Here is a 22605-nt window from a genome sequence, read left to right on the forward strand (position 1 = left end):
GGTTCCTTTTCCTCTTAGTTTTGGATGAAGACACTTGCATTCCGTAATAACTTACCTCTGAGCATGTTTGCAGTGCTCATAGTCCATGAGTTTAAGTACTCATCTGTACTTTACCTGTTTAAATGGTGCAGTATAGAAGGCACACAGGTGTTTCAGGACTCCAGTAAAGTCCAGTATCTTTGACTTCCTAGCATCCTGAATCCCAGTATCTTTTCAGCAATTCGACTTGTAAATCTCCCAAATTATATCTGTAGAAAACAACTACATCTTCTGAACATACCTGTGTGGAAAAACCTTTTTCATCTATTTATTTGGGGCCACAGTTTCACCCTCAAGTTGGTGTCTGGAATAATTGTGAAGGCCAAAAAATGTGGTGCACCCTATCTTCACAAAAATAAGATACTGCTGTCAGTATCTGAAGCTTAATCTTGGGTCTGTCCCTGTTATACCTTAGGTGATTATTTGATGTGGTGGGTCATTATTTGATGTGGGGGAATGGTGTACATATGCTGTTGTTTGTAGCACGTGTGCCAGGAGTGTGGTGTGGTATTTTTTGATGGAAGGTGCTGAGGCTCTGTGACGCGCGGTCTCCTGACTTGCCAGCTTTTTGTTCTCATCAGTATGTTTTTGTTGTTGTTTTTTCCTCTCCAGAGTATTTAACTGACCTGCAAGGTCGAAGTGTTGATGACCCTGGTTTGTACTGGGATTTCTATGGCAGCTCTGTGTGCGGTGAGCAAATGTTGCCCTTTATTTCTTTGTATGCAGAGACTTTAAAAACATGGGGCACGTGGGGGTGGGGGCTGTTTTGTTCTTGTGGTGGAGGAAGCTGGGAAGGAAGCAAACTGATTTTGTTTACAGATCACGTTATTGGGGGAAAAAAAGCAAGACCTGCAACAGACTTTTCATTGCTGACTTAGCACCTTTATTCAATTTTATTTAGATCCAAAAGATGAATCTGGATTTGATGTCTTGGCAAATCCTCCCGGCCCAGGTGATGAAGATGAAGATGGCTTCAGTGATGTGTTTGAATTTGAATTTTTGGACGAGCCTCCCTTGCCGTGTTATAACATCCAAGTGTGTCTCTCTCAGGGGTAAGAACAAATACAGGTTTTGGGATAAAAACAGCTGTGATGATCTGCTTGGGATGGTGGCAGTTTGTGTCAGCAGGGAAAAGTGTTTGTATTTATGTCACATAAATGAGAGATCAATGCTGTAACTGCTGGTGGTTTTTTGGAAATAAACTAATAGGAGGTGAGAGGGGAAACAGTTGGTTTGTCAGCCTTTTTACTGCCATATTCCAGAGCAGGACAAGTGATGTTTGAACACAAAGTCCTTTCCTCATCCCAGACAGGCATCTTGTTTATAACTTCCCAAAATAGAAGTGCTTCTAGCACTTAAATTTGGGTATGATGTTTGTACGGTGTTAATTTTATTCCATGGGTTTTTCTGTTCTGCTGCTGAGTGGACATGCTTTTGTGAATGACAAAATGACACCATTACTGCTTTTCTAGATTTTGTGGCAAAACTTGTTTAGAGCTCTGAATTGGAACAAACAAATAAGTATCTTAGGGAAAATCCTATGGTACTTAATAATAAGCAAAGACCTGGGAAGTTTATTATCTATTATATTCAAGATATAAATTAGATTTGTTAGCAACTGTTGTTTACCATTTGCACCAATTTTGATGACAGCTAGTTTTAAATACTGATCATGCAGGAGTGTGGGTTTTACTATGTTTTTGTTACATGGGCGATGGATCTAGCTTAATTCCCTGAAGTGGACAAATACAAAGATTGAATTTTAAAACCATGTTGTTTATCTGACAAAAAACCAACTTACTGTTGACTTGTATTTAGTATTGGCATCTCTAGAAGTCAAGAGTGCTAAATTTTGTAGCAGTAACTATAAGCCATCTCCTTATTTGTGAAATGAAAGTTGGATTCAGGTGGGCTAACCTTTAGGTGTCTAAGTTGGGGTGGCTGCTGGCCCACATGGGCACTGAGGAGCCCAGGTTTTGTAGGTCCCAGTGCCCCTGCATCCTGGATCTTCCCTTCCCAAAGCTGCAGGTAGCTGTACTCTGAATTAATAAATACACACCTGCTCATGTGTTATTTCTGATCCCTGGGCAACAGCCTTGCTTTCAGAGGGATTGTGAGCATGGGATTGGGAAGGGTTTGCGGGGAAGAGTCAGGAATCCTGTGAGTTACTGTCAGTTATTGGAGCCTCTTTCTCCTTGGCTTCCACAGACCACGGAACTGGCTTCTGCTCTCGGACGTGGTGAAGAGGCTAAAAATGTCATCTCGCATCTTCCGCTGCAACTTCCCCAACCTGGAGGTGGTCACCATCACGGAGGCAGAGTTTTACAAACAGACTTCCCTCAGCCAGTTGTTCTCTTGTGCTACGGACCTTGAGGCTTTTAACCCGGAGAGCAAAGAGCTCTTGGACTTGGTGGAGTTCACAAGCGAGCTCAAGACTCTGCTCGGCTCCGAGCTTCACTGGCTGCATCCGCACGAGGACCCTCCCTTCGACATCCTCTGGTGAACCATCAGGCCATTTAATGTACAGAGCTCTACACAGCTACTTCTTTATGTATATGTGTTCAAATGAAATTGTTTCTGTAAAGAAAGGACACTATTAAATATGAAAATATCTTTCCTTTATATAAGAGATCTGAATTCCAGTTGGATGGATTTTGGAAGAAATTTTTTTTTAACTTCAATCAGTTTTTACAAAAATTGTTATATAATGTTTCTTTAAATGCACACAGGCTTTGGGATAAGTTTGTTATTACTCTGAACACATTTTTTTTTTAAAGAACACACCCACACACATTGACTTTGTTTCATGCAAAGCACTGATTACACAGAACATACTTTTTCTAGGTGATGTGATCAAAGTCGTGTGGCTTGTTTGGGAGATAGAATTTGGTAAGGCACTTGGTGATATTATTTTCGGTTTTTTTGTTTACAGAATTACCTGCTTTGGCCAGGTAAGCACTATTGAATATAATTCAATAGTTTGTAATATAAATTAAACCATATCCATACGCATCAACTAATTGTAAGAACTTTTATATCCTAATTTAAAAGCTGTGAAATTTAGTTTTCACACATCAAACCGGATTGTTTATATATGTTTAAACATTTTATGCTCTTTATTTAAAGAAGACTTTGAACTATTTTTTCTGTACCTTGTAAAATATTGAAAAACTAACATATGTTGAAGTTGCTTGAAACTGTACATAAACTAAATTTTCTGAATTGTGTGTTTATGTTTGAGATCTGTGTTTTAACTTTGTAAGTAAATCTTCTGCCTTTGTATTTATATTTTACAAAAATTTTCTTAAAGGCAATAAAACTGTTGAGAAATGAAGAGGCTAAAGGGACTCCCATTAACTCTGTGCCTGGTTGTGACATGAGCTTTGTCTCTTTAATGTTCATGAAAGGAGGGTGTAGTTTCCAAAGTGGGACAGGGCTGGTAGAGGTGCAGGCAAGCAGCTGATGAAATCTGGGGTACACTCTGTAGTGGCTTTCTAAAATTCCATGTTGCAAGAAATCATCAGGTGGGTGCTTTTGGTGGGACAAGGTTTTAAAAGTGGTGTTCACAATACTTTCTGCACCATCTTCTAAAGAATTGTGAATAGGTTCCATCATTTTCCCTCCTTTGACATCCTTTTAATTTCAATTGGCTGAATTCTCTTTTCAGTGGAGTCTGCAGAGTGGAAGTTAATAGTACCAGGGGAAATGCTTTGGTTTTAATGTGGAGCATTAAACCTATGAGCACATTTTGGGAAGATTTAAAGGGACAGTGATCAGAATGTCACTTCTGTGCAGCTCTGGAACTTCTGTCTAAGAGGCTGGGCTCCCTGGGCTTGGGCAGGCCTTCTCTGCCTTCCCCTTGTGGAAGGAAATTCTAGCTGTGAACTCCAACTCCTGAGTTTTAATTAGGGGCTGTTATTAAGAGTAGTATGTTTTATGACAGCCAATTGTCACTGAGGTTTTTAAACTGCTCTGCTTTTCTGATGGGGGCCAACATCCCACCCAAAGGGTTTTGAGCAGAGCACCTGGTCTGGGAAAAACATCTGGGAAGAAGTTTCTGCATTGTCCTGAAGGCTGAGGGTAAAGGAGAGCTGTGCCTCATTTCTGAAGGTGCCCTGGAGGACTCAGAGCTGCTGCATCTCATGGTGTGCTGCCTGTGAGTCTTTTGCCAAACATTTGTACTGTGTGGCTTTACAGTGGGGCTGTTCCTGTGGCTTAGGTGGTTTTGTAGCTGAGCCAAGAGGTGAGAGAAGGGTCCAAAAGCTGTCTGCTGCTGGATGCTGAAGTCTTATTTATGCACAGGACAGGGAATTTTTAGTCCTAACACGTCTGCCGACCTCCTTTTTCCAGAATTGGGGTAAGGAGGATGATGGTCCCTCCTGCACAGCTTTTATGTGCATGCTGGATTTCCTTTCCAAACAGTCCCCAGCTTTGCAAGGAACTGAAACACAAATACCCTACTCTCCAGTGCCATCTGCACCCCCTGGTTTTCCCAGAAAGAAGAGGGCCAGAAAATGAAAGGCAAGGAACACTAAGAGCAGTTTGTTACAGACACCTTTATCTGATCAGCGGTGTAATGCTTAGATGGCTTGAGCTGGGTATAAATCAGCTTGGTGCCACTTCCTGGGCATTTCTCATTTCTCCCCGAGCCCCTCGGGCAAACAAAAGATTGTCACAGCTTCCTCTTTTGGCCAGCTCCTCTTCAAGGAATCCTGAACATGTGCTCCCCAAAGAATCCCGAGCTTGTACTCCCCAAAAATTCTCGAGCTTGTGCTCCCAAGCATCTCTGCTCAGTCAGCTTTCCCTGCCTGCACTGGTACAGTTGGGTCTTCTCCATGCTGGCTCCTGTGCTCAAATACAGTGACAGCCTCATGCCTCTGTAATGGAGTGTGCGTGCCTGCCCAAGGGGCCTGTGCCCTAAAAATAGAGCCATGGCAGGGGACACCTGATCCCAGCGCTGTCCCCTGATGTAACACCACCCTTTTCTACTCTGGGGTGTGCTTTTTTAAAGGGATGTTGCTGTGTGAGGGTGCTTGAGGGAGCACAGAGGGTTCAGCGAAGCAGGAGGGGGCAAGAGCCTGGCTTGGCTGCCCCTGTGCTGGGTGCTTTAGGAGAGGTTGTCACAGGAGAGGCTGGATGCAGGTGGAATTTTGTGGGAGGCAAGCCCAGGGAGAGTTATCTTGGGAGAGGAGAGATGGCAGTGTGCCAGCAGGGCGTGAATTTGTGACAACGTGGGCAAGGGAAACACTGGCCAGCACTGGGACTGTCTGGATCCTGCAGGGGCTGGGCGAGCTCCAGCCAGCGGGGGCTGTGTTCAGCAGCTCAGTTTCTGATCTCACACTGTTCTTTAAAGTGCTTTCCTGTGCATCCTGCTTGGGCCAAACATGCTTGCTTCACACTGCTGGCTTTGCTCCAGGTTAATAAAAAAATAAGGAAGTGGAAACGCAGCCTTTGGGGATGGTAAAACCCTGCTGATCCTGTTACTTGCCTTCTGCAAGGTGAAAGCGTAGTGTTGATGCTGTTGGGGACAAAGCCAAGGTGTTTCCTTGAATTTCCCCTGCTTACCACTTGGATTTGCCTGGCTGGGAGTCTGTGCTGCCCTGTGGAGGTGTTGGACAACCACTGGTGCAGTAGGGAAAAACCCTATTTCCAGCCAGAGCAGGCAGATGAGCTTGGCTTCAAAGAGGTTCCTTTGTCAAACTTTACTTGTTGCTGGCTGGGAAATCCCAGGGAATACCCAGTTCCAGGCTGGCTGCCTGACAGGGAGAATAAGGGGGAGCTACAGCACAGGCAGTGCTGGGAGGGCTCCCCTAAGATAAGTGATGCTGCTGAGGACCAAAATATTGAACCCCTCCTTCACCTTCGTGCCTTTACCCAGGTGTTCTGCAGAGTGGGGTCAGCCCTGGCAGTTTCCTGTTTGGGTCACTTCTCCCTCCAGCCACTCTTCTAATTTCTTCTGCTTTTCTGTGGTGGCTGAGCTGGAGCCTTGTGCCAGAGACACTGAGGCAGAGTGGCAAGCAGGGGTCAGAGGAAGGGTAGATGTGGTGCTTGGGCACATGGCTCAGTGGTAGACTTGCCAGTGCTGGGCTAACGTTTGGTCCTGATGATCTTGGAGGTCTTTCCCAACCTTAATGATTCTATGGTTTTAGTTAGCAGGAGCAGAATAGAAATTATTTCAAAAGCTACTCCCAGGAGCCAAGCTCACTCCATGAATCAAAAGAGTTTGAAGCTGACTCCTCCCTTCATTTCTGTGCTAAATAATGAAACTATAGACGAGACCCATCATTTGAGCATTAATGTATCAGGGAGTGGTAAGTGCAGGCAGCTGCCATTCCCAGGCTCTGTGGGATGCTGGTAAACATTCAGCATTGTCAGTTTGCACAGGGAAAAGGCACACATTATTGCTTTAAATTTGCACAGATCCAAGGTAACTGGAAAAATAGTATTTTATCTGTTAAATTTTTTTTGCAGAACATATTTTCATTTCAGTATGAGGCCAGTGGTGGTAGGAGAGGTCTTGGCACCACCACACAAGGGAGAAGAGTGGAATGCCATAATTGTAAAGACAGGTCTTTTCTCAGTGTGCTCATTCACCATTGCATTTCTGCTAGAAGGAGGAGCAGAAGAAGCTGACAGGAACCCAAGGTTTACTTGGAGTGGTGTCAGGGGCAAAAATCTCCAAAGAGATCTGAAGAAGATGAAGTTTTAAGTATCCCATCATGATGTCTACCTGCATCAGCCTTGCTAGCTCTGCATTTCACCCGTTAGTGTGGTTTGCATGAGCTCCCCTGATGGCACAGGGCAGTGTGATGGATCCTTGGGAGCAGCACTGCCTCCTGCCCATGGCTTCTTTCTGGTTTGCCAGTCCTGAAGAAAACCCCGTCCACGCCATGTGCACATTTTCCTCCAGCAGACTGACGTGACTGTAGCTGGTTGCTCTCTTGAGCCAGGTAGGAACCACAAATCTGTCACTAAATAGATTTTCCTTTTGTTGTCACATTAATTTGCAACTCATTAATAGTGACAGCAGTGAGGTACTGCATGGATGCAGATTTGCATATTCATGGTTAACTTATTATTAAACAAATAAGATTTCCCTAGCTTAGGGAAAGTACCAGAGTAATGCCACATTGTGCATTATAACAGCCTGAATGTTTTATTTTCTTTTTAATATGTTAATAGATGCAAGGGACGCTCTTTTTTCAAGTAAATATGCATCTATGAAATAACGTGTAATTTAAAATATCACAATTGTTTAAACAGTAATCTACTAACAAACCTGCCAATAATTGAGCACAAATACCTATTTAATGTACAAATCAATTAATCAATTCTAAATGCTGGCTTTGTTGCCTGATGACCGTAAGACAGGCAGTACCAGCAAGGCACAACCAAGCACTCTGCTGGCGAGGTGACCCAGAGGTGGAGGGCTGATCCCATGTTTTATGGCTCGTTACAGCCAAATTGCTTGGTTTTCACAGCCGCTTTTGTTTCTGCTCCCCAGAGGAGTGGTGGGAGAGAAAGTGAAGACTGAGCTTGCTCTGGTGCCCACTGCCACCCTCCCGTCCTGCTGGGCATGGCCGAGGAAAACGTGGCCATCTCAGCTCTGCAGGGACCTCCCTGCTGCCCCTTTTCTCTGCCAGCAGGCAGCCACCACCTGGATGTACCACCCAGACACCAGCTTTGGCTCAGCCCTGGCGAGGAGGAGAGCAGAGCTCTGCCCCCAGCATGGCAGGAGGGCAGTGGGCAGCAAACTCCCCTGGCACCGTGGGTTTCTTCTCCTGGTGGTGAAAAGCCCTTGGAATTCAACAGGCACTCGAAACCTGCAGGTGAGAGGAATGGAGATGTGGAATGTGGAGTTGTCCTGCAGGAAGGTGTTTTAATTCATTTGCTGGTAGCAGAGAAGGTCCTTTGCCCTCAAGGTAGCACAGCTTTTTTCTACTATCTAGCTTTTTTCAAGACTATCCAGTATGCACAGCAACCCTCTCTTCAGATCCCTACTACCACATCCATTTTTTCATTCCTTTCTGGCTCTTTTAAAAATTTGTAAGGTAGTGGGCATAACTACACGTGAGGAAACCAGGTGGTTATTGCAGTTCCCCTCAGTCCTGAAGTGAGGTTTTTTCCTGACCTGACTTCCCAGAGTCCTGTGACGGTGTTGCCTGACCACAAAATGTGGTTCTTACCCCATCCTGCTGTTTCCTTGTGAGTCACAAGCCACCCCCTTTGAACCACTGGCCTGTGCTCCCAGTCTCCCCAGGCTCTGGAGCTCCTGTTTCTGGCTAATTGCAAAGGGTGCACGGCCCTGAAGAGACACAGATAAAACCAAGGACGCTGAAATGCAACCATAAATTACCCCAAAGACTGCATCCCTGCAGGTGCAGAGCAGGGTGAGGCTGTTTTTAAAACCTGTGTACAGCAAGCTCAGAGTGCCCTTCTCCAACAGGGGATAATTTCATTTTCTGATGTGGGATCTGCTTTTATCTCCATCTTCTGGCTGGGGTCTATCCTTGGCACAATGAGGAGTGCCAGTGGGCCTGCAGCCCGATTTCCACTGCTCTGTGGCTGCAGGCTTTTCCACACACTGAGCATGTAGAGGTCAGGCAACACATGTGGCAGATGCTCATGATGTCAGAGACAGTGTTTAGTATTTGTAGCTGTCGAAATTTCAAGGAAAAGGCTACCTAATGAAAACCCTTTTCAAATATGCCACGAAACTCCTGTTTAAGCAAAGCTTGTGTGAAGGCAAGTCCTGACAGGCCTCCTGAAATGAAAAGGGCAGATTATTTAACAGCTGATCAACACTAATAACCCTTGGCAAATACAGTATGCAAATCCAGAGCTGGAGCCAACATGTGCCAAAGGGACTCTCCTGTGACAGCCTGGCCTGGCTGCTCTCAAACTGCTGCTGGTAACCACAGAGCCCAGCACTGGGAGTGGGGAGACCTGGCTGCCACTGCCACGTGTCCTGTCCGTGGTCTGTGGGTGCTGATTGAGGAGAACTTCCTCCAGCACCACAGGAATTTCGAGGGCATTTGGTGTCTGACCACTCGGTGGGGCTGGGCTTGGGCTCCCTTGCTGAACTGCTGGAACTGATGGCATAAAGCACTGAGGGAAACAAGTAGTTTGAAGCTGGGTACCTTGTGTCCCCACTTCATGACATTTTTGGGTAAATATCACTTTTAAGCATCTTTGTGACCTGCCAGTCTACACAAATATAGTTCTTTCTGAATTGGGCCAGCCCATGGGCAGTCAAGCAAAGGATGGAGCTGGGTTTCCAGAGTGAGTTCATCCTTCTGTTCCCTAGTTCCATGCCATGAGGGTGGCTTTGTATCTGCCTGGCTGCCCTGCACAACCCAGCTTCCCAGCCCAGGGACCCTCTCTGTGCTACCCAATGGCTGCTGTGAGCATCTGGGGATTTGAGTCCCCTCCCTGAAGGCCAGCTCAGCACGTGGCAGTGCTCGGGAATGTCCCCACAGGGGCTGGATGCACTCACTCAGCCAGCAGCCACTCAGGGTGGGATGGCACAGGGTGGGAGACAGCCCATCCCCTGCAAGGGAGGGAGGCAGTGCTGCCTGGGTCTGGGAGCAGGGCAAGGGGTCAGGGACAGCCAGGGAAGTGCTGCCCTTTTGGTGGCAGTGTGGCTTTACCTTGGCTCAGAAAGTTGGGTGAGCCTGTGCCTCCAAAACCTGGATACTGTGCCCATCCACCAGCTGGTGTTTCCAACGCAGCCCTGAACAACCAGTGCCCAAACCTGCCTGGTCCCCAAGGGGTTACCTCTGCTGAAATGGCTGCCATGCCCAAAGAGATGGAGTGCCTTTGAGTACTGCTGTTTTCAAAGGCTCAGGAGTGAGCTTGATTAGCAAAATCAACAAAGAGATGCAAATAGGCTGCAGCAAAAAGGTGCTTTGTGAGGCTGGGAGTCGGGGCCTGCCTGGTGGGAAGCAGCAGCTCCGTGTGCTGGGAAGCACTGGAGAAGGGAGGGAGGGTGTGTTATTGCCCAGAAAGCAGCGGCTCTGACCGGCACACGGCTCTGTGAACACAAAGCAGCGTCTCTTCTTCAAGGTTGTTTAAGAGTAAACAAGAGCTGCCGGGAGGGAAGGAGCCCACGGCCGCCCCGGCGCTCCCAGGCTGCCTTGTGAGCACAGCAGATGGGGCACAGGCCGTGCAGGCTGGGGCAGCCCACAAAACCCTTGCCCAGGCTTATTTCTGCAGCTGCAGATCACCTCAAAAACACAGCCCACGTCTGGCTTGCCAGGGCTTCAAACACCCCGCCAAGTTTCCAACAACCTTAAAGCCTTTCCTGCTCGGTGTTTGCTTTCCCGTCACCCGCGGGAGCGCTCGGTGCTCCGCGGGCCCTCAGCTTTGCTCTGGAGGCAGAACAAGGTGAGTCAGCCCCGGCCCTCAGCAGCCAGCCCTGGAGGATGAGGATGTGGAGGATTAGCAGAGCAGGTCTGCTCAGCAGCTGCTGCTGAATCACAGCAGGACAGCCCCAAGGACCGTCCCTCTTCTGCTGCCAGGGGCTCCCAAGTGCACAGGAATGCAGTGTCCCAGGCTGTTTGTGAAGGCGTGAGGCAGTTTTTAAAACACACAACAGAGACTTCTGCGGGGCTTGGTCCTTTATAAAGTAAATTTATTTGACAGGTTTATTTCTTTATCAGGTATTTGTCTAACCCCGTGACACTGAGAGACCTGATTTCCCGGTACAAATGTTAAAATGTAAACTCCCAGAGACGTGGCCTGTCACAACCAGCATCCAGAACACCCTCGCCCTGGTTTCTTGTTGAGTGTCCTGGGGGGACAGCAGGAGACCCAGGAGATGCTGGATAATCTGTGCTGTGATCACAGCAGGAGAAGAGCCCCAGTGGGAGGACAGGAGAAAGACTTCTGGCCAGTCCTGGCTGAGTGGCTGGTGGATTCAGGGGTTAAAAAAAGGCCTTTTGCAAGCGGTGCCTCCATCCAACAGGATGGAGAGATTAGAAACACCTAAAGCGCCTGAAGGTTTGCAGCACCACTGACTGATCAAATAAAAATATGTGAATCATAAATCAATGTAATTTAAAGCAGACTTATTTAGAAATTGAGACTGGGCACTAAGGGACTTATTCAAATCGCTCTGGCTTGCCATCAGCCACCCCCTGCAACTCTCTGTGCTCTCTTGGGTGGGTGAGCTGGGGGTGCAGATGTGCTGCCTCCCGTTTAATCCAGCCTGGGCGGGGAGCTGGGGCAGGGCGGCTGGGGAGGTGCCAGGGTGGAGGAAGGACTCAGCTGCCTGCTCAGCCCGGCTGCCTGGCCCTGCTGGGCACCAGGAGGGCAGACGGCAGGAGCAGGCTGTGCGTGTGGCTGCAGGGTGACAGCGGCTCCCAGCACAGCCCAGCGTGCCAGGGACCGTAGGCAGCCCCAGCAGAGACAGAGCCTGGGAGCCTTCCCAGCCCGCTTGGCTTACAGACAGCTTTGGCCATCACTGGGGCTCCTGCCATCGTCTGCCACCGCCCCTCCTCAGCGGGCAGCAGGGAGGAGAGCATCTGAGGAGGGACATGCTGTGTGTCAGTGTGTCTGTGTGTCTGTGTGCCTGTGTTTGTGTGTGTATCTGTGTGTGTGCGTCTGGGTGTGTGTATGTGAATGTGTGTGTGTGTGTCAGTGTGTCTGTGTGTCTCTGTGTCTGTGTGTCTCTGTGTCTGTGTGTGTGTGCAGGGGGTGCTGGCTGCTCGTTCCCAGCCCCAGCTGTGCAGGAGATCCTGTTACCTGGCCCAGAGCAGGAGCCAGGAGGGGGAAGGTTGGCTCTTGGCTCCCTCTTCCCATCAGCCTTGCAGTCACCCTGCAAACACATTAGTTTTCCTAAAAAGGCACCGGAGAGCTTGAGCAGCAATACCACCGTGGCATTTATTAATTTTTTAGCATATCTCTCCCCCCACCTCCACTGTGATTTGCATACCTGTTAATCCTCTCCCTGCTGCAATAATTCTGTGAAGGATGGGGAAATGATATCTGAGCAATAACTCCTTGACTCTGGAGCTGTGGAACCCTGTGTGCCACCCTGATCAGAGCAGAGACTTCCAGTGAGTGCAAGCAGGAGGTTTCACCTCCTAAGAGATGCATCTCACCTACAAGACCCAAGGAAAGACACCCATCCTGATTATGTGGGAACCAGCTGTGCCATTCCCAGATGGCTCTGCCCCCAGGAAAGCCCCTGCCCTTGGCAATATTTTGCCTTCAAAAAAAATCACTCTTCCCTCCCAGCAGTGTCCCCCCTGCAGCAAAGTTGGTTCCTGTGGGAGAGGGGAGGAAAGCCCTGCACCCTGGAGGTTTCATCACTTCTTGCAGCCCTGCCTGGGGAGCTGGGAGCACCACCAGCTTCCTGCACATGCTGGGATTGATCATCCCACGGCAGGACTGTGCTGCAAGGCAAGCACTGGCCCCAGCACTTTGGATGGCTTCTGGTCAGCTCTGTGACTGTTTTAACCAGCAAGAAGCTGCAGATCCTAGAAGCTGCATTCATCACTTTTCTTACTGCTGTCTTTATCCTCCTCCCCCCAAATTTTTATTTCATTTGGATTTGTGGGTGCCTAAGTCCTTTTGCAGTAAAAATCCTAAAGATGAGTAAGTTCAGGTCCAGGTAACAAATTCCTCCAGAAATCCCTGGAAAAGTTGAGCCAGTTTTTCTTGTCATCCCACTTCCTCTGTGTCCAGGAGGGGACGGGGCAAGTAGGCAGAAGGAGAGCAGGGTGATGAGTAGGTGGTGGAGAGCTCTAGGGATCTCACTGCCCTTTTTTGGAGCCAGCAGTGTGGGTGGACAACAGAGGGAAACACAGGAGAAGAGCAGGAAACTAAGTTTGAGGAGGACACTTTTATCACATGATGCTAAGTCCCCAAACAGCAAGCACCTCTTGGTGAGGGAGTGATTAAACCCCCAGTTTACTGCAGCTTTGTTAAAACTGTGCTACGCTGTGGCTCTGCTGGAAAAATAAATAATTCTTAAGGTCTGAAGGATGGATCTTTGAGGGCTCTGGCATCCCCGATGATGGATGTGCCCCGATGATTACAGCTGCAGCAGTGAGGGAGGTGAGAGCAGGGGTGATGCTCAGCATCACCTCTGAACTCAGACCACGAGGAGCTGCCCCTGCTGCTTTTGGCAAGCACAGGCAGGGAGGGTCAGAGGAACAGAACAGCAAAGCCAGGGTGTGAGGAAAGGCTGCACCACTGTCCTCTAGGGCCAGCAGGGAGTGTCCCTTGGCTCTCTAGGGACAGAGGCTCGTGCCACAGGCACGGGGCTGGGAGGGTGGGCAGGGCACACCTGCAGCAGCAGATGAACACAGGCAGGCTTGGTGTCCGTGCTCACGCCATGCACAGTGACTGAGGCAGGGGTTCTTCAGGCACCCAGCCCTGCTGGCAATGTTTGCTCCATCAGGCACTGGCAGTGAGGCCTGGGAGGTTCCTCTTTCTGGGCTATATTAAGGCACACACAAGGGCTGGAGAGAGGGGTGAGAGGACAGCGAGGAGTTGTGAAAGAGCAGCACGCCGGAGCCTGTGAGTAACTGAGGCCTTTTGGCAGCGTTTCAGAAAATGGGGTGGTCCAGTTAGGGAGTTCAGGAAATTGTCTGAGTTAGATTAAACATTTTCTAAAACCTTCTGGGTTGCTTGAGAGCTGACTTGAAAGTTGGCAAAGCTAAATAAAACAAAAGTTAACACATTCCCCTCAAATTATACTGTTACAGGTCTAGTATAAAATCGGACTATTTTTCATTAGTTTCAACATCTCCTTCCAACTGAAGGCAGGAGTATCTGCACAGTAAAATTCTGGGATGCTTGCACAGCCATGCAGAGGGACACATGTGACATATAAGAGCTTTAGAACATGTTCTAAAATCCATAAACCACAAAACTTTCAGGCAGAAACTCGGATTGCTCTCTAGTTGAAGCCTGGGTGTAAAAGAGTCTCCGTGGGTCTGAGGCTCACTGGACTCTTCCTTCAGCACCAAACCCCTGGAGTGCCCAGGAGCAGAGAGCTTGCTCTGGACATGCTGCTTGTTCTCCAGGAGCTGCACTTTGTCCCTCAGGAGACAAGACTGCCACAGTTTGAGCAAGAGAAGCATCACCTCTCGCATCAGCCCTGCACAACTGCAACAATGGAGGCAACAGAGGGGTTTCTCTCTGGAGAGGATGGGAAATGCACGATGTCTGAGCAGAACAAGAGCTCCTCTGCCCTCCTGCCCTCTGACAAGACTGAGTTCAAGCCAGGTGTCTCCCCTTCCCTTCGGAGAGCAAGTGGAGTGGGAGCTGCCTGAAGCAAAGGATTCCCACTGCTCGTGCAGGCTGTGGCAGCCAGGAGAGGCAGAGCACACCCAGAGCCTGCACCCATCCATCTCCCTGCTGGAGACAGAACCCCTGATCCAAACCCTCACCAGCTTGGGAATCTACTCGCTCCTGTCTCTTGGGAGAAGTTTCTGCCTGTGGAATCGGAAGCGGTATCAGGCACGGAGCAGATGTTGGCGGCTTCCTCGCTCCATGGAAATAAGGAAGTAGGAAGCCCATTTAGACAAACAGTTCCACATAAATCTTAGCCTGATGTTTCTTGCCTGTACGATCTCTGCAAAGGGTAAATTGAACTCTGCTTCATTGATGAAGCCCAGTGCTATTAGTTATACCTGTCTTCACTGCAGAGCTGCTTTGGGTGAGAAAAGAAAAGCAGTATGGCCCCAGGAGAGAGAAAGAAATCAGAACATAAATGCAGGTATCAAAGCAGAAAAATGCAGAGAGTGGTATTAGCCCAGGGTATGTTGGAGAAGAAAACAAACTCTTATCACAGCAAGAGCAGAGGAAGCCATCCCACTGAAGGGAGGAGACAAGGAGGACAGTCGGCATCCTGTGGAGAGCAAATCTAAGGTCTGGGGGAGGGAGAACGCAGCCCCAAAGGCATGGCACTGGGAGGGGATGCTGCTCTTAAAGACACAGCTTCCCTGCACGCCTCTGCTGAGAGCAGAGGCCAAAGGAGCAGCCCCCAGGCAGCGGGGAGGCTCAGGGCAGGGCTGTGAGCTGTGCCCAAACTGTGGGGCTTACGGGCTCCTTGCCATCCACAAAGTCCCAGGAGGAAGTTAGAGCCTAAATTCCACCCACCAGATTCCACCCACCTGGAACCTGGTCAGATGAAAATGAATTATTAAAAGAAGTGAAGATTTATTGCCTTTAAAAATTTATTTACAGGACAAGGAGAACAACTTTCTGTAGGAGCAATATTGGGAGGTAGCAGCAAGAAATGGAGTTTTGCCTTTGAAGGTGGCCATCTCCAGTGGTAGGTGGCTGGTCTCTGACCAGGGGGTCAGAAAGGGGTCAAAAGCACCCCAGGTCCCACCCAGTGCCCAGTCCTTGTTGGCAGATGTTGAACATCCCAAGGACAATGCAGGGGGACCCAACAGACCTTCCCTTTCAGGGTACAAACCTCATGAGTGATGGCACCTTGGCCAAACTCTGCAAGAGCCACACAAGCCTGTTTGCTCTACTTTTGGGAGGAGCAGTCACCAATCTGCCTTCAGGCACTGCATTTCCAAGATATCTCTTTTTTTATAGCTAGGAATTGAGAGGTGATTCCTGCTCTGACCTCTAGCAGAGGAGGAGTGACGCTGTGGGGATGAGAAAAGGAGCAATGATCCAGGGGAGGATTCCCAGCAGTGAGTCAGAGGGGAAAGAGACTGAGGTAGAACTCGTAAAAATAGTTCGGGAACAGGGACAAGTCCTGAAAGAAAAGAGGCTTTGTGTACAGAGGATAAAATAAAATCAGAAAATCAGAAAGGGTTGGAGCAGCACCACAGAGATGGAGATGAAACTGAAGACCAGGAAGAAAAGGCAGGAAGAGAACACAACGGAGGTTCCTGTCAATCCTTGTGGTCAAATTTTAAAGCCATTGTAACATTTTGTAACATTGTAACACAAAATTTAAGATTTTTAACACCAGAGCTTATTGGAGGACTTGCTATTTCTAGTCATCTGCCAGTGTTGTCTGCACTGAAGCCACATTCCCTGGTGACTTCAGCTTCCAATTGTGTTCTTTATGTCCAAAGGGTGGTACCTGGGGCAGAACAGCTAAAGGAAGACCCTGTTTGTCCACTTCTGATTTTAGTCACACCCTGGGAAGTATTTTCTGGTGAGTTAATACCTCATGTTGCAGTTGGTAGGGAGTAAAAATTCCTCCTGGTGCTCCTAACACTGAAATACTACTTGACAGCAGCTGCTCTGCCAGTTTGGATTCCATCCCTCAGTGCCCAAACCTATGAAAATGCATGTAGCCATTTGTCCTGTCACTTCCCTTCTTCTCCAGGGTTTCTGTCACACAAGCAAATCACAATTACAGTGAAAGGGACTAAACCCAGCATGCTCTTGGACTTCCCACAGGTCCAACCCTGCTCCTGCCCTCCTGTCCTTCTCTGGCCTTCCACTTCTGTGGGCCTTGGTCTGCCTACCTCATGGATTTCCTTTTGAACTTTTATTTTTCCTGCCTGTGGTTGAACATCCTTTCATGCACGTAACATTTGATTTGTGTATGTAGCAGTGACGTTGGCCACACCAGTGTTCTCTATGCAATAGAAGCAATCTGCCCACACTGATTTACTTTTTAGAGCTCCTTACATTTGCTGACTGAGATGTGATCCCTTGCTCATTTCTATTGGAACACACAAAGAACACTGCAGCTCAGAGCTGTGGCCCAGTCCTGAGGAAAGCATCTTGGAGCTCTGACAGAAGTGCAAGGGAAGTCCCCCTCTGATCCCTGGGCTGTGGTTTACAAACCAGATGGTAAATTTTATGTATGCATGGCCTTTTCTAACCACACTAAGACACTTATTTGCAGAAGACCTGGCCTGATGATAGAGGCTCCTTATTTGTGAACAAACAAACCTGGCAAGATAAAAACAAAGTTCTGCTTTAAAGTGTGTTTCACTGGAAAAAACACGAAACAATACCAAACCCAACTCCAGCCATTATATTCAAAAGAGAAGCAAACTCTCCCCCAAGCCCCATATCTTGGAAATCCCATTATCTCAGCCACAAAGACTATCAGGGCCCCAGCTCTGTGTCAGAGCTGTCCTCTCAGAGCCAGGTCACAGTGTCTGCATCAGGGTGTTTTGTGGGTGGGGGAACACCACTGCTCTGTACTGGCAAAAACTTCTGCGTGGAATACAGATGAAGCAGCAGAGCTGGCTGGATAAAACTACAGAAAGAGCCCTGCCAAAGAGAACAGCAGCCCCCAAGCTGCCTGTGCCTGGTGAGCTTGATGTGAGCGTGCCTGCAGGAGGCAGATCACAGTGACACTGACACTGGCGTGGCTGTGGGGCAGACACACTGGTGCACAGCCACCTCCCTTACCAGAGCTCTCAGGTGCTGTATTGTTCCTTGCCATGGTGTGTACAAATGCTTATTTGTAAGGGAAGATAAAATAACAAACTCTGTGGTGACTCCTGCACACGTGATGTGAGAAGAGAAAATGGGATTTTGCTGCATTAAAGGAAAATAGGGCAAGATGCTAACTCATCAATATTTTTATTATGCTAGTTAACCTACCTCAAACAGGTACACAACAAGGCCAAGCAATTGTGGAGTGTGTTTGAGCTGGGAAAGAAAATGGAAAAAAAAAAGAAAAAAGTTCTCTAAAGGAAAGTTCAGATACATTTCAAAGTGCTATAGCTCTAAAAACACCAAAGGAGTTTTATCAAACTTCCCAGCAAAACTTTTCTCTGAGAGGAAATAGGGCAAGTCAGATTTCAAAGGGAGACATGTGAGATGATGGCTGAAAAAACCTCCAGCCCTGAGCCTCCTGAATGTGCATTTGTCCTGAGCTGTATGAAGCATGGCGACTGTCAGGCTGTAATTAAGATGAGAATATTCACTAAGCTCATTGACTAAAGTTCTGGAATAATCTTGGCTGTAGTTGAGACCTCAGATTCACCCAAAGCAGCTAAGTTATCACAAAGCACTGATTCACCAACCCTTAAAAAGAGTGCAGCCTTAAAAAAAATAAATTATTATTTAATTTCTCTTCTAATTAACAGCAGGTAGTGAATAGGAAAGTGTTTATCCTCCCCCCACCTCAGCTCATACCCTGCTGTGTTATGACAGATGGAATGTTAATTAACGTGACCTGGCATAGAATATTTAATTCAAGACAGAGTATCATGGAAACATCTGACTGCCTCAGGGCTGGTCACCTCCAGGTACACCCTGGAAAGCCCTCCTGTGCACTGTCCCACAGGCACCCATGGCTTTCAGCAGAGCTGATCCAAAAAAGGTGAAAGGCTGTGCTGACACCAGGTTTCTGAGGGCTCTGGGGGGCTGAAGCCACACGCTGAGAAGAAGAGGCTCCTCAGGAAGGTTTGTGAAACCACCTCAAGACAATCCATCCCTGGGTGACCTTTCCATTCAGCAGCCAGGCACCTCTGCAGTGGGAGTGCTGTGTCCCTGCTCCATCACCTGTGTGCCTGCCCCTCTCCCTCCGTGCCAGCACAGCTCTGCTCCTCCTGCACCTGGAGTTTCACTAACCCTGCTCACTCCCTGGTGTGCCTGCCCAGGACACCCAGAGTGCACACCCAGTGTACCCAGCATACCTAGAGTGCCCAGTACACCCAGAGTGCCCATCCTGTACATCCAGAGTGCCCAGTACACCCAGCCTGCCCAGTACACCCAGTGTGCCCATCCAGTACATCCAGAGTGCCCAGTACACCCAGCCTGCCCAGTACACCCAGTGTGCCCACCCAGTACCGCCATTGTGCCCAGCCACAGCCAGCCTGGAGGCAGAGGTCAGCTCCAGCTGGCCCCAGCAGCTGCCAGGGGCCGTGACCCAGCAGTGCCCTGCCCATGCAGAGCTCCCTCCAGACAGCTCCAGGCTGTCCCCCAGCACACGCCTGAGCTCTGCTCCCGCAGGAGCTGCAGGGAGTATTTAAAGAGAAACCACATGGAGCATGACTCTACAAATCCTCAGACTAAAGCTAATGCAGCCACGTGGTTGCAGAGTAAAGCAACAAACAAACAAACAAACAGTCAGTGCAGGCTTTTTAAAGGTCTGTGTTGCTATAGAAGGACTTGAGAGGGGATGTGACAGAAAACCTGACGTGAAGAACAGCACCTGACTCCACTATTCTCAGTCAGGCGGCCCCAGCCCAGTGAAGGCAAGGAGCAGGCAAGGGCTGAATTACAGGTAATCCTGTTATTTTTGTAGTACTTGATGTGAGGTTATAAACATGAGTAAAAGAAGAAACTTGTTGCCTAGGCCTGATTTGGGCACCAGGACAGCAGCTGCTTGGAGTCTGAGGGGTGCTGAGCCACTGTGCCCTCAATATGCTGAGCTCAGTGCACACAGCACCCAGGAAGTTGCACAGTTTTTACACCAGTGTCAAAATGTGAGCACCTCGAAGTGAGATGTTGAGTCTGAGCAACTCAGCTGTGATTTTTAAATTGAGGGTATTCCTTTAAAACAGTGCTGTTTCTTTGCAAATACAGGAAGATCCTGACATGGTGAAGAATCCTTGCCAAGCTGCCCCCAGCCCTGTAAGTAAAAGATTGAACTTTCTGTTATCTTTGAAAATACTAATTTAACAGATGAGTTACCAGATGCTATCTCTTAAGAGATTTGGGACAGTGATTTCTAATAACTTTAACAAATATAAGCAGTATCATGCACGCACGCACACACAAACACGTCCTGAAATGTAGAAATCAAAAAGCTTCTCTAGCTGCAAAAAACTACATGCTGTTATTGCTAGGAGCAGCCTTCCTGACCACGGATATCTAAAAGACAGAGTGGTCTTTGGGTACTATTTAGTTCCAAAGGGGCTATAAAAGGCAGATGGTCTCATTAGAAACAATTTATGCATATATATTTCTAGGAGTTGTACACTGCCAGAATAGGTTTAGCTCTTTCACCATACCGAGGAAAATATCACCACTTGCAAATGTTTCCAGTTTGCAAAATAATGACCTATCCAAAGTAGCTAAGCAACTAATTACTCAAATACTAGAAGGTTATATGCCAATATTATCACATTGTTGGTCTCCTGGGCAAACAACTTCACATTCCTCAAACTGCCATACAGTGTCATTAGATTGTGCAGGAAAGTCCTTTCTGAACAGTACAGCAAGAGCAGCCCCAATGCCCCTGTGCTTATGCCATCATTTCAACTATTATTTCCAATCTCCAAGTCAAATCACTTATTAATTAGAGAGGCAACTCTAGCAAACCCAATTACCCGCAGGCAGTTCCTTCCCAGATGTGAAGCCCTTCTTGGAGATGGACCATGATGACAGTTGCTGGGGAATGCTTGTGATTTTTCTCTCCAACATCTCAACTTTTACACTTCACTCTGGCAATACTTCTCGTGGCCCCTGCCTGTGACGTGTCTGCTGGATGCATTCCTCCCCCAAGCTCCAAATCCTGGAGAATTCAGCCCATACAGCCTCAGGATGTGTAGACACAGCCATGTGCAGGCATGTGTGCTTTCAAGGCTGTACTCAATGTCTTTGAATGTTTCTTGGGGGTAGAGCAAGCAGAGCACAAAGAAAGCAGTGATGAATTGTGCAGAGAAGTGGGGTTGGCTCAGGAAATTGCAAAAGACGGCAGTTTGAAGACTTGGTTTCTGGATTCACTTAAAACAAATAAATACTTTTGATTATGAATTCTTCACCAAAAAGGCAGAGAAGATTTGCTTTGGAAGGGGAGGGGAGACAGTGCATGTAAACAAATGTTGGAAGACTGGACGTGGTGTCAATCTGTGGTGTGTCTCATGCTGCATGTAGGGTGGCAAATATTGTGTCCGTCCTTCGGAATAGCTGAGGAAATAATAAATACTTGGGAGTGTGTGAAGGAAGTTGCATATGGGATATGAGGAAGGAGGATGTACCTGTTTTCTTAGATCACCTTCTCCTGATATTGTATCTTCAAGATGGCTGAATTCCAGTTCAGACACTCCCTCAGGAGACAGTCACTGGCACTAATTATGCCCATACAAGCCAGAAGTGTGCTTGAGACATGAAACTATAGAAAAATCTGTGTCAGCACGAGCAGTTGCAAATTATGGTCTAGTTTCCTGAAAATAGCCTTGCCTTTGCCAGGCACTTGTGTGGAACCCATCCCTGCAAACAGCCTCAGTTTGTAGTGTATGTCTGCACCACCCCAAAACTGTAACAAAATATTTTGCCATCTCTTTCTCTTCCACAGTCATTCCCAGCCACCTCCTGCTTACCTTGCTGCTGTGGGCCAGCAGATGCCCTTGTAAAGAAGCTGGAATTACCTGGCTGAGGCCATGTGCCTCCTTTCTTCTCACCTTGCCCTGAGAAAGAGGGTGATGCTATTTTGCAGTCTGTGAACTCAAGCACAGAGGCTAGTGGCCATATTCGAGGATATTCACGCATCAGTGTCACATGGAAAACCTGCAGCAAGCAGATACTCAAATCCATATCTCCTAAATCCAAGGTTAGTAGAATAATCATTTCCTTTCAGCCATCTGTCCAACAGCAAAGTGTTGCTGAATTTGTATTGGATTTCTCCAGGAGGAATTAACCACTGACATACTTTTACCTTACAGGTGATACAAAGCCACAAAAAACAAGGGAGGAAAAAAAAGAAGAGAGTAATTACATCATAAATATGTATAGCTTAAACCCTTGGCTTAACCTGAGCTCTTCAGGACTGATCCTCAGTTTGCTCCAAGTTTCAATTGCCAATAGAAAATAAAACCTATGTGCACCATTGAAAATAAGTAACTAACTTAGAAAAAAGTTACTTTTGCCAAACAATACAGGAAAATAAAAGGATATAAGTTGGATCTTGACCTCCTATGTGTTAGTGAATCAGCCTAGAGATGCTGTGAGCAGTTCCCAGTGGTACAGGTGCAGCACCCGGTGTGTCTGCATGGAGTGGTTGCTGCTCCCACCCGTGTGAGGCAATCCCCATAGCAACCTGCTGCCACAGCGATACGGAGCCTCCAAAGGTCAGCCGGGAAAACAACAACAGTGTTTCACAAAATCCCTAAAACAAATACTATTTCATTTCAGTGACGTGGAAATTAAACACACTCTAAATTCTGCCAGACCGAGCACGTTCAGGCCTCCTTTCAAAGCGTGGCAGGGAAAGCTCCCCAGCCTTCCTGTGCTACGGAGAAATCCACCTGACAGACACAGCCCACAAGTGAAATTTCTGATAAAAAAAGAACTGGGCAGATCATAAGTGAGTTCTTCTTGCTGCGGGTCTGTCTTATACTTAATGAAATAAAAGAATCATGCAGAAGACCTTTACCTGCAGTTCTGCAAGGCAGATACTGCTTATTCACAGGAAGGCCAGCAAAAATGCAACTTGCAACCACACCAATCCTTCCTCACACTGAGCACATGAAGGGAGACACAAAATTCTTATTTAAAATTGGGAAACTATCGAAGTAGCATTTATGCCAACTATAAACCAGTGCCATTTCCAGAAAGTTCATACCTCTTTCAGCAATTGTGCCAAGGGGGCTTTTAGCTATTAATGGACCATCAGTGACTGCAGCTCAGATATCTGAATGACTGGGAGGGGCAGGTGTGGGCACACAC

At 47.7% G+C, this 22605-nt stretch overlaps 1 protein-coding gene and 4 long non-coding RNA genes across 20 annotated transcripts in view; 3 read left to right on the forward strand and 2 right to left on the reverse strand.

The window, feature by feature from the left end:
- The window catches only part of BCOR (BCL6 corepressor), an 82457-nt gene extending 79084 nt beyond the window's left edge, over positions 1-3373 (forward strand). For all 13 annotated transcript variants that reach the window (XM_064407323.1, XM_064407326.1, XM_064407322.1 and 10 more), the window contains 3 exons: positions 652-729; positions 941-1091; positions 2248-3373. In XM_064407323.1, coding sequence (XP_064263393.1) covers positions 652-729; positions 941-1091; positions 2248-2542 — 524 coding nt within the window. In that variant the 3' untranslated portion in view covers positions 2543-3373. The remainder of the gene's footprint in view (positions 1-651; positions 730-940; positions 1092-2247) is intronic.
- LOC135293318 (uncharacterized) lies at positions 1153-10425 on the reverse strand. Of its 3 annotated transcripts, none has more exons than XR_010355406.1 (2): positions 10330-10425; positions 1153-2616 (listed from the first exon to the last, which is right to left on the reverse strand). It is a non-coding gene; the product is annotated as an uncharacterized LOC135293318 (long non-coding RNA). The 3 variants fall into 3 exon arrangements; XR_010355405.1 differs by lacking the exon at positions 10330-10425 and adding an exon at positions 10061-10288; XR_010355404.1 differs by lacking the exon at positions 10330-10425 and adding an exon at positions 9817-10035.
- Positions 9636-11087, forward strand: LOC135293317 (uncharacterized). 2 transcript variants are annotated; one of them, XR_010355403.1, is made up of 2 exons: positions 9636-9942; positions 10701-11087. It is a non-coding gene; the product is annotated as an uncharacterized LOC135293317 (long non-coding RNA). The 2 variants fall into 2 exon arrangements; XR_010355402.1 differs by lacking the exon at positions 9636-9942 and adding an exon at positions 9965-10425.
- An 8395-nt stretch (positions 11088-19482) lies between these two features.
- Positions 19483-21888, forward strand: LOC135295186 (uncharacterized). The gene is made up of 3 exons (XR_010357208.1): positions 19483-19569; positions 21236-21490; positions 21603-21888. It is a non-coding gene; the product is annotated as an uncharacterized LOC135295186 (long non-coding RNA).
- On the reverse strand, positions 19483-21935 carry LOC135295185 (uncharacterized). Its single transcript, XR_010357207.1, has 3 exons — positions 21850-21935; positions 21342-21447; positions 19483-21052 (listed from the first exon to the last, which is right to left on the reverse strand). It is a non-coding gene; the product is annotated as an uncharacterized LOC135295185 (long non-coding RNA).
- Positions 21936-22605: the final 670 nt, after the last annotated feature.

This window comes from Passer domesticus, chromosome 2, assembly GCF_036417665.1.
Source record: "Passer domesticus isolate bPasDom1 chromosome 2, bPasDom1.hap1, whole genome shotgun sequence".
Lineage (NCBI taxonomy): Eukaryota > Metazoa > Chordata > Aves > Passeriformes > Passeridae > Passer > Passer domesticus.